Source organism: Aegilops tauschii, chromosome 3 (assembly GCF_002575655.3).
Source record: "Aegilops tauschii subsp. strangulata cultivar AL8/78 chromosome 3, Aet v6.0, whole genome shotgun sequence".
Classification (NCBI taxonomy): Eukaryota; Viridiplantae; Streptophyta; class Magnoliopsida; order Poales; family Poaceae; genus Aegilops; species Aegilops tauschii.
Genome location: NC_053037.3, coordinates 452,234,631 through 452,247,469, shown reverse-complemented (window position 1 = coordinate 452,247,469; position 12,839 = coordinate 452,234,631). Strand labels below are relative to the sequence as shown.

Genomic DNA, 12,839 nt, shown 5'->3' with positions numbered 1-12,839 from the left:
TGATCCCTCTCGGTACATCTTCTACGCTTTGTGAGTTGATCAAGTTGATTCACTCTTGACTTAGTCTTGATCAACCATGAATCTTTTCAACTCTCTTCATTTGGATGATGTCTTGAAGATATACATGAATGATCACACAATCTTCTTCTTCAAGACATGCTTGCAATAAGCTCAACTCTCACATGACCAATCTTTGGATAATTCCTTAATAACACCTTGGTCACCACATAAACTCCTTGAAACCAACACATGAACTTCAAGAAATGCCTATGGACAAATCCTTCAAATATAACTCAAGGCAACCATTAGTCCATAGAGATTGTCATCAATTACCAAAACCAAACATGGGGGCACCGCATGTTCTTTCACCAGCCCCTGGCCATGGCGCGTGGTTGGCGGCGGCCCGTGCTCCTGGGTGCCGGCTGCTCCTCGCGCGGCGCTCCTTCCCTGGCTTGGCGTGTGGCGTGGCCGGCCTCCGCGCAGAGACGGTCGCCATGGCCGCGCGGAAGGGTGCAGCGTGGGCAGCAGCGAGGGCCGGCAGCCATGGACGCGCGAAGGAGGTGGAGCTGGCCTTTATTTTTTCACTGGTGGATGAGATGAGCTGCACCAGGAGCCGACCTTTGTTTTTTCTGGTCGCCGTGGAGGTCAAGGAGCGGCGGAGTGGGCAGCAGGGTGGCCGACGGCCATGACTTGAGTTGGCGCAGGTGGGGCTGCGGGGAGGGAGGAGAAGGAGGAAGGAGAAGAGCAGGAGGAAGAGACACTGACGTGTGGGGCCCACACGTCAGGTAACGGTCAAACTAAATGGTCAAACTGACGGTGAGTTTAGGTGCGGGTCCGACCTGTCATAATCATGATCAATAGATAAGCACTCGACGATTTGGGTTTTTTGAAACAGCCGACCCCTCGTTTGGTAGTTATCTGAGAAAAATTAAAAACCGGTAGTTTTTTGGAACCATAGCCTGTAAAGTAGTAGTTTTATGCTATTTACTCCCAGCACCGGCGCGATGTTGTCAATGACTGCATTGCCGGGTCGCAGCTGGGCAGCGGCCTCCTCATGTCGATGTGGCGTTTTGTACTAGTCAAAGTGCCTATGTGGCATTTTTTTGGGCCGAATCACTCCTGACCAACAGGACCCATATGTCATAAATATGTTCAAAGTGGTCTAATCCACTGATTAGTGGTTTTTGCAAAAAGATTACATAAGACGTAGTGTTTTTTGTCAAAAAAAATAATGTAGTTTTTTCTGCTCACCTAGCCTTCAAAGTGGTGGTTTTCTGCAATTTACTCAACATGTGCTTTGGCAGAAATGCTTGTAAACATGACTACAACTTCCACCTAGTTTGCTAGTCCATGATCCACTGCAGAGTACGTAGAAGGGAAAACCAGTATATATAGATCGAGCGAATAGCGTAACAGAAGACAAGAATATAAATTCGTGGCAGCATCCCGTTTCAAAAAAACAAAATCGTGGCATGCTAAAATAAATAAATAAAACTCGTGGCAGCATAACCGATTAGCCTAATCGAAGTCAACTCTGGATCTCGGCGGAAAGAGTGGACGGGATCTCACTCGCAAAAAAAAAAAAAAAAAAAAAAAAAAAAAAAAAGTGGACGGGAGTCGCCTAGGTACCAGCCGCGCTTGAGGAGCTCACCACACCGCCATCGCCTGGACCGGAGCGCTGAGCGCCGCACGCCGTCGCCGTAACCAGCTCATGGGTGCTGTGTTAGCTCGGGACAGATGAGATCTCGGGGCAGATTTGGGGCTTGGGGCTACAGATTACCAGAAAGAATGAATACAGGCCAAAGATCACAATGCAATCAGGTGGGCGGAACATGATTGATCTGGACCGCAGATTTCGGATCGGACGCCAGTTTCCATGCCCCGAGTAGCCGGGTCTCAACCACGCCGCCTCGTTCATCTCCAAAGTCTCAACCACGCCGCCTCAAGGCCTCTCCCCCCATACCATCTGTTCATCTCCCCTCAACCCCGCCCCGTCTTGCCTCCGTGGGGCCCTCCCGAACTTGCGCAACGAGATGCTCCACTCACGGCGGAATCTGTACCGTAGCTCCCGGTGCGTTTACATAATTTCTATTGACACCAAGGTTGAATTTTGAGCGTCTGAGTCGTATTTGGCCAAGTCCTATTGTATCATCTGTCCCTCCCCTAATCCGGCTGGGGAAAATTGGAATTTATATCTGTTTTTTTTTTAGTACTGGGAAATTATATTTCTGTTGAGCTAGAGTTAGAACCGCTGACCATATTTACATTTCTACCCTGCGTGATAGCGTGTGTGTATCTTATTTGAATCGGATTCTAATGTTGCTCTTTGATGATAGATCTGCTTACGAATCCTTCCCGATGGCAAGGAATATTGCAGTGCATGGCCAAATGAACGGGGCAAGCCGATTGGGCCCAGCCACCTCCCTTATGGCAATGCATTTTTCTGCACCTCCAGTAATCCTCTGGGCGAACAAGTTGGCATCATCAAAGGGAAGGATGGAGCAGAAACGAGTAGGGAAACCAAGAAGCTCAACGTGCCATCAGCCTTCATCTTTACAAATAGTAGCCATCGCGATGGGTCTATATACAAGAACTCGTGTCTCGACATATTTCGCGTCAAATACCGTGGTGAGAGTAAGTGATGCAAATCTCTTTCCTGTATTGCTAATATTTGACAATTTCTATGATTTATCCTTTAGAAGTTTGTGGCTGGTTTTTTTTTTTGAAATATGCAATGTATATTTTGATCGTTGTACTGAAATTGCTCAGCAGGAGGTAGATCTGCACGCAGGATTCATATCTCAAATATCTATGTAGAAATCTGGTGATTGATAATGCATTATTATAATTTGAACACTACTCTTCTTTCCTATAATTAGTAATCACTATGAGTGGTGATTATGTCCATGTGATGGGTGTTAAACTATTAATATTGAGTTGCTATCAGAGTAGAAGTCCAAGTATTTAGTTATTATGTTGTTTTCCTGGAATTCAAGTATTTTTATCTAAGTTAGTCGATTAGCTCAATCACATAAAGGATGAATGATCAGTGATAAGATTTTTGTTTGAGTGCCACCTGCTAACATCATAAAGGGGAAAAGGCTGTCAATAAAGGAATATGTTTAGACGTATATGTGGTAATTAGTGTTACAATAATCATCTTGAGTTTCAACTAGTCTTGGAGTTGGCAAGTCATAAATTTATATTTATTTTTATACAGTATTATATTTTGTCACATAAAGGAAAAATATTAGCAATTTCAAATAAAGAGATGCATGGTCAATTATAACATTTTTGTGTGAGAGCATTAATTGCTTATTCATAAGAAAAAGGACTAGCTAAATCAAATATGCTTAGTTGTGTACGTAATACTTAGTCTTGTCATCATAACCATCTTGGGGCAAATTCATAAAACTTTATATAGTTCGGCAGACTACTGTATTTGTATTATTAATTATTGTTTATAATTCATAGTTAATCAAATGACTTAAAATTTCTCATGTAAATATAATATGTTTAGCTACATATTTACTTGTTAGTGTTATTTTTATAAGCATCTTTTTATTTTTTCAAATAAATCCATAGTTTTTTGGTTGATTAGGTCCGTTACATAAACGAGTGTATGGTTATGATCAGATCTGCGTGTGAGTACTAATTGCTAATAAGTTCTGAGAGTGGCGTTTTGGCACATGGAAGCATATGCTCCTGGATTTTAAAATGTGTTTTAAACATATTTTGAAATATCACAAAATTCTGACAAAATTATTCTCGCGTGCATCTCGACATGCTGCGTGCATACAAACTCGTTTCGTGAAAAAACGACAACTTTTGTGTCACATGCAAAAAGGAAAAAAAAAATAGTGTTAAAAAAGGCTTTTCATGAGACTTTTTTTGTCTTTTTACGCAAGGCGTATAAAATGTTGGTTTTTTCACGAAACTTGGTGTGCCCACATACAATGATGAGATGTGCACATCAAATTTGTGTTTGGAATTTTTTGACTTTTTGAAATATATTTCTCGATGGCAGGAGCATATGCTCCCATGTGCCAAAGTGAATTTCCGGTTCTATTGTAGCATTATAACCACCTTGATTCAATGGAGAACAAAGATGGTTTGGAGGCTAGTATAATTATGATGGTGGCTGCTAGTGGAGAGGGTGCTTGTCTGATGGTGGACTAGGCGGGAATGGAAAGGTTGGGTTCATGCGATTGGTGGTAGTGCGTAGGCAGTGGCACGATATTGTAAGGTTTGTGGGCAGATTGGAGCATAGATTGGAGTGGTGGTAGTGGTATTGGTGCGGAACGTGGTGGACTGTAGGTATGCTAGTTGAGACATGGTAGATGATATGAGCATATGTTGGCCGTGGATGCTGCAATGGTGGTGGAGGGAGTCATCGGGTTGCTGCTAGAGGGCGGTGAACCCAACAAGCCGTGTGCTTGGATCACCGGATAGAGCGACTGCTACTGCATGATCCAATATTGTGCCATGATTTGTGTAGGCGTTGCCGCCTCCTGCTTCAGAAGCATCCTCAGCCGAGCCAACAGTCGGCCGTGGAATTTGATACCAAGCTGTTATGATTCTTAGATTGAAGGTTGATGCCATGCCCAAGGGGTGCTTTTCGACGATGATTCGCCAGTTGTCGGGTGTCGCGCAATCAACTGTGAGGGAGATAACGGGGTAGAGGAGACAACAAGAGAATAGGAACTAGAACTTCGTTATTGATTGTCTCGAAACCAACCTTGGCTGCCTTTTCAAATAGAGGAAATCCTAACACGTGACTTGACTAAGAACTCATCTAGGATTCAGACTCCTACCTACATACACTCAGTTAACCTATACAAATTCTTTTTCCATTAGGGATCAATCATGACTAGGAAGACGAATGTAATAATTAGTGTATATGTAGTAATTTAGCTATGTGTAATAACTAATGTTGTATTATAACTGTATTGGTTTTCAACAAATGTTGGAGTTGCGGCAAATTCACAATTTTCTACTTGTTTTCATTGGGTATTATATTTTATCTTAGTGAATGAATATGTCTCATGTAAATAGTACTCCCTCCGTTTTTATTTGCTCTGTGTATTAGCTTTGTTTGAAGTCTACAATCTCTATGAACTTAGACAAGTTTATAGAAAAAGTTACCGACATCTACAATACCATTACATTCATCTTTGAATACATCATATCTTTTTATTATAAATGTTCATATTGTTTTCTATAAACTTGGCAAAAGTTTATAAAGTTTGACTTAGGACAAAACTAATAGGCAGGGTAAATAAGAACAGAGGGATTATATGTCTACTTCATATTTTTCGCATTGATGGTAAAAGAATGAGAGTTCGTGCTATCATTTGTAAAAATAGATATCACCGCCTAGCTCGAACTTAACACGATGTAATAAAACTTATGGTTGACATTGTGGATAATATAAGTGCAATTACTATTGTTGGTATTACAACCATCTTGATCTTCAATAACGTTACCGTCTTTTATTTTTTTGCGAAACAGTAAATGTTAGAGTTAGACCAAATTAATATTTATTTATTTATTTTCTAGAGTATTTTATTTGGTCTTAGCAATAAATGCTCTATTTTTGGAAATCACATGGATAAGTTCGCATAACCTGTGTGTTCATACAATTGTAAATATATATTAGGATATTGTGATATGTGGATAATGAATAGATTTGAAAAGTTCTATTAGGTACACGTAAGTTCAATCTTTTTTAAAACATTTTGTCATGCATAAAATGAAAATTCTACCATGTGTTTGTGTATCTTGGATCTTAGTAAACCTGTTCATATAACTTGGCCCCCGAAAGTTATACTTTTCCTTGGAGTTTTGTTTTATTTTCCTCACTTATTTGACTAGTGTATTTATCCTGTTATCTTCTTAAATGAATATTTTTATTAGATAAATTTTACTGTAACTTAACACAAGTATGGACTTGTAAATAATCATTATACTATTTATGATAAGCATTTGTCTAATATTATATAGTTTTTGACTGAAGCACAATTGGAGCCAATGCGGATATCAGACCCTGCTGATTGCTTTCCTGATCAGAAAAGGTGTCGTGTGCATTTTGAATGTGACATGATGCAAATTTTCTCATTAAAATTGGCTAAAATTCCTATGAATGCAAGTTTGGTACAATTGTATGGATATATAGCAGCACGGGATTATTTGGATTCATCACTTAATTATATTGTCAACCGTAGCAGGGACAATCCCCTTATGGTGCGCAGGTGCGCATCTTTATCCAGATGCATTTATTTTAAATATATTTCATTTGGCAGTGTAAGCTTAATTCCGTCACATGGATTTGAGCACAACAAATATCGTAGCCCTTGAACTACAAATTCCTTTTAGCGTCATTGTTGCAATAAGTGAAATGTTATCTTCACGCAACATTTGAGGTGTTGGTAATGATGGCTTCACTTTAAGTGAAATGTTATTTTATCAGTATGGATTATTGCATAGAAATACATGTGTCTTGGATGATGTTATACAATCTAATAAGTTTTATGTGCAACCAACTTATGTTTGTAGGCGAGTTTAGAATATGTGTTATCATTTGTTTGTGATTCTTTGTCAATTGGTTAGAAAGAGGAGTACTTCTAATGATGAGCTACTCGCAACTAATGATAGTTTTGCAGGGATCTCTCATTGAGATGACTGGCCCTAAGAGGGGCATCACAATGACCAGCCCTGTTCTAGTTGAGTATGACATGAGGATCAAGAAAGGGGAGCAAGAAGAATATGATCTACAATTAATTGATGGTGCAACAGACTTCTGCGAAGTAACCACACCTTCTCATCCATTCACGAGTCGGATTAATGGCGATTGTGGTGCGGTTGACATCACTTTAGCACACGTTGTCAATGCAGTGGAGGCCACAATAGATGTTATCGTATCAGAAGTGCGGAGTGGATTCAATTTATCTCTCAGTTTGTATGTGTTTGTAGGTGGGTCATATCAGGGAATCGAGCTCCTGTGTGACATTATTGGTGAGTCATGTGTCATAACAAGAAGATATGTGATTGCTGTAGAGATGGATAGTTGGATGCATTTGAAGCTCAAGGTAGGCCAGGAAGGGTCTAAATATGGTGAACGTCATTGTCGTTTCAAAGCAAACCTCCATGAATTTGCGCGTTGACAAATACTGCTTGAGCATGCCTCTATCTCGCTAAAGGTGACTTGGTCGGCTATGCCATGAAGTTGTCTTGTTTCAAATTCGAATTTTTGTTTCATTATTTGATCTTGAGTACATATCTACTTGGCACTAGATGGATGTCTACTTACTATCTCTACTTGCATATGCATAATCAATGTACCTGTTTTGGCAATGTCCGATTACTAAGGCAATTTGGCGTTGGGTAGGACGTTGGGCAGGTTGTAAAACTCTGAATCCACGATCTTGGGCCAGTGTGTGCAGTGGAACAAGTCTGTGGGATGCGATCGTCACATCGACGCTGGTTGCCGCCCATCCTGACTGTATGGGAGATTAGGTTTGAGCGTAACAAAAGACTGTTTCAGGGGAAGATCAACAGCGTAAACGATGTCATCGCCTCCATCAGAAGATCATTAGAGTCTTGGGCGTTTAGCTGGAGCTAAATGCTTGCAGCACCCCTTTGGGGATCCGCCCTGAGAGTATCCACCTAGGTATGGAGGGAGGTGGGTTCTTGTTCTTCCTTTCTCTATTCTTTCTCTCCTTACTCAATCCCTTGTGCATTCGAGCATGTATATGTTGCTAATGTCCTACATTTAGTACCGGTTGGTGTTACCAACCGGTACTAATGTCCTACACGCACCCGGGCCTGGCTTGTGCCACGTGGTGGCACGTTAGCGTCGGTTCGTGCCGAACCGGTACTAAGGGGGGGGGGGGGGGGGGAGGGCCTTTAGTCTCCACTCTTTAGTGCCGGTTGCAGAACCGGCACTAAAGGCTCTTACGAACCGGCGCTAAAGCCCGGTTCTGCACTAGTGCATGTATATGTTGCTATCCATCTATCAATATTAAAGCCAGCGTCTTGCTGGATCTTTGAAAAGAACATTGTGCTGGAACTGAGTATTGCTATGTGTCTTCCCTGTTTTGTTTCACTTTATGTGCTTTAAGCATGGCTAAAAACGCGACCTATACAAAAAAGATAAATTTATGGACTTTGAGGATGAATGGTATCATGCGTTGAAAAGCCTCAAATTTGTTTTTATTTTTTCAAAGTCCTCATTTCAATGTATTTCATCCTAAAAATTAAAACACATATACATCATGCCTCCATGTATATGTGTATTTTTTATAATTTTTTAAAACATAGAAATATGAATTTTGAAAAATGCCAACGGAGGCCTCCATAGAGGCTCGGCCTCCAAAAGCAATTTTCGCAGTGTTACGAACCTATGGTGATGCACGCACGCACACAGACTCCTGTCAGAGCAACACGACCGAGCCAGCAATAGGACTACATCGTTGGCCGACAGGGTGCAAATACCGAAAGTTTACATCAAAAGTTCGAGCCGCCTCCACTTCTCCCGCTTTCACGTGTCACAAGGAACCGGCTAGCGGTCACGTACGAGCGTCACTTCCACTTAACACTAATTTGGTCGCCAAAATCAACCGCTTTGCATGCTCCTTGGCCAGAGATATGTACAACCCCCAAAAAGAAGCTTACCTGACCTTACGAGCTACGACCAGTGCCTACCACAAGCCTGAGCCATGGGCATGTACGTACTTACAATACACAGCTGGAGCGTGCAACGCACCGGCACCACCAACATGGGCCACGTCCGTGAGTCACCACCAGCGGCCAGACGCCAGCGAGCTGATCACGGCGGCGCGCGGCAGTTCGGCGTCGCCGGGCGCGTCGAAGAGCACGCTCTCGATGTCGTCCTCGAAGAAGCCCGCGTCGCCCGGCACCGGCAGGTCGGGCAACTCGTCCCAGTCCGACGGCGTTGGCCACCCTGCGCCCGCGGCGGCGACGCGCGCGCGGCGGGGCGGGTACCTGGCCTCGAAGTCGGCGCGGTCCACGCAGAGCGCCTGCAGGACCTCGGCGATGGCGCGGTCCACGCGGTCGGCGTCCTCGCGGAGCGCCGGGGCGGGCGGCGGCTCGCGCTCGAACTCGAAGTCGTTCTCCGGCTCCTCCTTGGGCTCGACCTTGGGCGGCAGTGGCGCCGGCGGGCCTGGACGAGCCGCGGCCGGCTCCGGGTCCGGCTCGGCCTTGCAGGGGAGCGGCTGCGGGATGTCCACGTAGCAGTCGGCGTCGAAGTTGGTGACGGCGCCGGGGCCGCGGATTCGTATCGCGGCGAGGTCGTAGGCCCTGGCCGCCTCCTCCTGGGTTTCTGGAGGGAAAATGACAAAGCACAACACACCTTTCAGAAAGCTACATGCTGTGTCTCCTCCCCGGAGAAAAAGCAAAAGAATTGCACAATGTGGAGCCTACGGTACGAAGCAGCTCTACTTGAGTGCATGTAAAAGCGTATCAGAAACATCAAATGGAGATTAATCATCTCACACAAATCACAGAAATGTAGTACAAGTAGTACAGTACTAATGTAAGTATATACTGCTAGTTCAAGGACACACCGAAAATTCCCAAGTAGGAGTACTGCGTGCCGGCAGCGTAACCGATCCTCGCCTCCCACCGGCCGTTCGCGTGATGCCTGCGGTGCCAAACTTAAGTTGTTATCATCATTCAGTATGATCACTGGAAGTGCTTACTAACAATGCAGACAAATTGCAGGCACTGTCCTGAAACTTCACCGCAAATGCAGCTGCTAATCTGACTGTCAGAGGATACAGACACACAGTGCTCATTAGCTCGAGGTGCGTAGTAGTACCTTGTAACTCCCCTGTACTTGGAGACGCCTCTTGTGAAGCCACTGCTGTTGCGCCTCAGCCTCGCCAGGTACTCCTCCCGTGTCATCCGCTGCATCCTCTCGCGCTCCTGCCTGTACGTGTCCACCTGCATTTAATCTTATCAAGTTCCACTCTGAATAAAATCAGCAATCCGAGAAGTAGTAGCGGTTGCACTGAGACAAGTTAAGACAGGTAGGAAGGATTGTCTCTGAACTTACTGGGAAGTTGAGAAGGCCGCAGTCTGAGCCCCAGCACTTGAGCGCCGCGAGATCATGGGTGCGAGCTGCTTCCTCCTCAGTCTTGTAACATCCTGCGAAGAAACACAGGATTAAGGATGATCTTAACCCATGTATACGCAGCGGTAGTGCCACAGCGTCTGATGCTTTTGAGCGTATGTTTTGGACGCATGCATGGGGACAAAAATATAAAACGAGCTTTCCACTTTACCAAGGCGCTGCTGCTTTTCCTTTTACTACTATCCCACTTTACCCTCAAAGAAGGAAGAAGGTGGTCGCAGAATTCGAAAATCGAAAATTAATCTGAGGAAGGCTACCGTGGGCAATGCAATCCGGACTTTGGAAGCATGCAGAATAATTTGTGAATCATGGGCATTGGAAAGTATGCGGGCTTTTCTAGGAAGCGAGAGGATCTTGAGCTCACCCAGATAAACTAATGGAGGCGAGGCATGGATGCGTATCGCCGTTCGCCAATGTCGAGGCGGACGAACACAAGATTGATTCCAAACAGAGTAGTTGAAGAAGAAGAATGTCAGCACATGAAAGATAAAACTAGAGAGCGATCAAGAATAAATCAAAGAAAACAGAGGCAGGTTGTCTCACCCTGTTTGCCTCTCCTGCCCTGGGCCGTGCTCCGGCAATGCCTGTCCCACAGGTGCGCCTCGTACCTCCCTGAGATGCTGTGCCTGCATCAACGAGCGCACGCCCGTCGGAGATCAATCAGACACAAGGCCACAGACGGCGGCGCATCGGACGCAACCAGGAAGGGAAGAAATAACTCATAGCTCACCTGGTCACGCCCTTGTAGACGGACGACCTCCTCGCCGGGACAACCACGGCGTCGCCGCTCCCGCTCCCTCCCCGGCCACTCTTCTTCTTCTTCCTCCCGTGCGTCCGCGCAATGGACGGCGCAATGCGGGAGCCCCAGGGCCAGGAGGACGCCGAGGAGGAGGAGGCAGGGGAGAGCGAGGCGGCGCCACGGCAGGGCTGCTTCTTGGTCGCCGTCATGGTGACCATGGCCAGGCGAGCCAGCCGCGGTTCCGCTTTTGATCGTACCTTCCTTCCCTCGAGCCAGCCGTGGGTTTCTACTAATGGGAAGGAGAACGGACGCCGAGCAGGTGAGCCCTGCCTATGCGGAAGCGGCAGTGGGGCACTGGCTCTGACCGGCAACCACACCACATGCTCCTTTGGGAAGGGACGGGCTTGACCGCGGTTGGGTCGGCCGTGGGGCGCTTTCACTGGTTTGGTGAAAGGAGGCAACCGGGGTTAAGGGCTGACCGGACGAGGGAGGAGGGTTTTTGGGAACAGCGTGTGGTGGGTGGTGGGTGCGTCGCGTCGCCATGGGGGTTTTGTGTTTGCGCGCGCGCTCGACGCTTGGCGCGGCGCGGTGCCCGGCGACGTGGTGATGTGAGGTGATCGGGTGGGCCTTTTTACGGTCATGGTCTCGGGGTGATCGGGTGAAATTTGGATGCATTTTTATGCAGGGCATATCCCTTTTCCAAAAGAAAAATGTATTCAATCGAGACGGTTCAACGAACAAAAAATAAAATAAAATTACATCCAGATCCGTCGACCATCTGCAACGACTACAAACACCACCGCGATCACCCCTTCCTTGTTGGAGCCGGATAAAATTTGTTGTAGTACACAGTCGAGAAGTCGACGTGCTAAGGCCTCATGGGACCAGCGCAACAGAACAACAACCGTCCTCGATGAAGAGAAATGTACATCGAATTCAACCATAGAATACATGAATGCAGACAAATGAAGCCTGGTTCCGAACATATCCACCAAACACAACCACCGACCAAATACGTCGGCCTCCACACGCCCTTCGATGATGCTCGACGCGCCAATGGGGCGAGGCCGTAGGTGGAAAGAATCTTATTCCATCTTTTGGGAGCCGCCCCGTCTCGTTTTTCTGAACAGGACACAAACCCTAACGAAAATCAAAGAAACGTCTAAAAACGAAGCCCTCTCGTCGGCAAGGGCCGGAGTCCACCGCGCCCCCATGGCCATAAGGCCACAGGAGACGAAGCAGATCGGCGCCACCGCTGACAGCATATAGGCCTAAATTTTTTAATTTGATTAGCATACTGCATTAAGCTTTAAATAGTATTCATGTGAAAAACATAGTTATGTGCTTTTCAAACTGGACATCAAAAAAGCATATGGCCAAGGTCAAATGTCCTTTTTTGCTACAGAAGTTAAAAATAAAGGTGTTCCCTGGATTGATTGTCTTATGCATACTATTAGGGGGTATTTAAATTAATGATAATACATGACATTATTTTCCCATTCATAAAGGGCTAACACTTGGATACTCGCTCCTTTCCGGTTTAATTTCAACTTTTTTGTTTTTCCAATTTAAAGGGCTCATCTCCATCTCATTTTTAGTTTTCGAGGCGCATTAAATCTTGCATGCAAGAATTAAAAAGGAACACACCAATGCATGTAATGTTCCTACTCATCTAGTGGCCAAGCATGCATGCACTGCAATTAATCCAAATTAATGCATGAGTTTAATTTGAGTAGTTTTGTAAAGTACGAGATACATTCCTCCACTCACAAAATGCCTTGGTTGATGAGATTTCAGATTTGAGCCCTATAAACCGGAAAGGAGGGAGTATTATTTATCTCCTTTGATCCTTGGCATTGTTGTTGACTTCCTCGCTATGCTTATGGATAGAGCTGGGAGAAATGGATAAGTTAAGGGAGTGCTTGAGGCAAATAATGAAAATTGTGT

At 45.1% G+C, this 12,839-nt stretch overlaps 2 protein-coding genes and 1 pseudogene across 2 annotated transcripts; 1 reads left to right on the top strand and 2 right to left on the bottom strand.

Moving 5' to 3' along the window:
• The first annotated feature begins 344 nt into the window (after positions 1 to 344).
• Positions 345 to 7,223, top strand: LOC109781011 (uncharacterized; annotated as a pseudogene).
• A 1,349-nt stretch (positions 7,224 to 8,572) lies between these two features.
• Positions 8,573 to 10,537, bottom strand: LOC109781010 (uncharacterized). The gene is made up of 5 exons (XM_020339588.4): positions 10,518 to 10,537; positions 10,076 to 10,167; positions 9,839 to 9,963; positions 9,585 to 9,661; positions 8,573 to 9,340 (listed from the first exon to the last, which is right to left on the bottom strand). Exons 3-5 carry the CDS (start codon positions 9,931 to 9,933, stop codon positions 8,796 to 8,798), a joined length of 717 nt encoding a protein of 238 aa, XP_020195177.3. The 5' UTR covers positions 9,934 to 9,963; positions 10,076 to 10,167; positions 10,518 to 10,537; the 3' UTR covers positions 8,573 to 8,795.
• A 9-nt stretch (positions 10,538 to 10,546) lies between these two features.
• On the bottom strand, positions 10,547 to 11,239 carry LOC141021013 (AP2-like ethylene-responsive transcription factor At1g79700). Its single transcript, XM_073495945.1, has 2 exons — positions 10,884 to 11,239; positions 10,547 to 10,779 (listed from the first exon to the last, which is right to left on the bottom strand). The coding sequence occupies exons 1-2, from the start codon at positions 11,108 to 11,110 to the stop codon at positions 10,668 to 10,670; spliced, it is 339 nt and encodes a 112-aa protein (XP_073352046.1). The 5' UTR covers positions 11,111 to 11,239; the 3' UTR covers positions 10,547 to 10,667.
• Between the last annotated feature and the right edge of the window lie 1,600 nt (positions 11,240 to 12,839).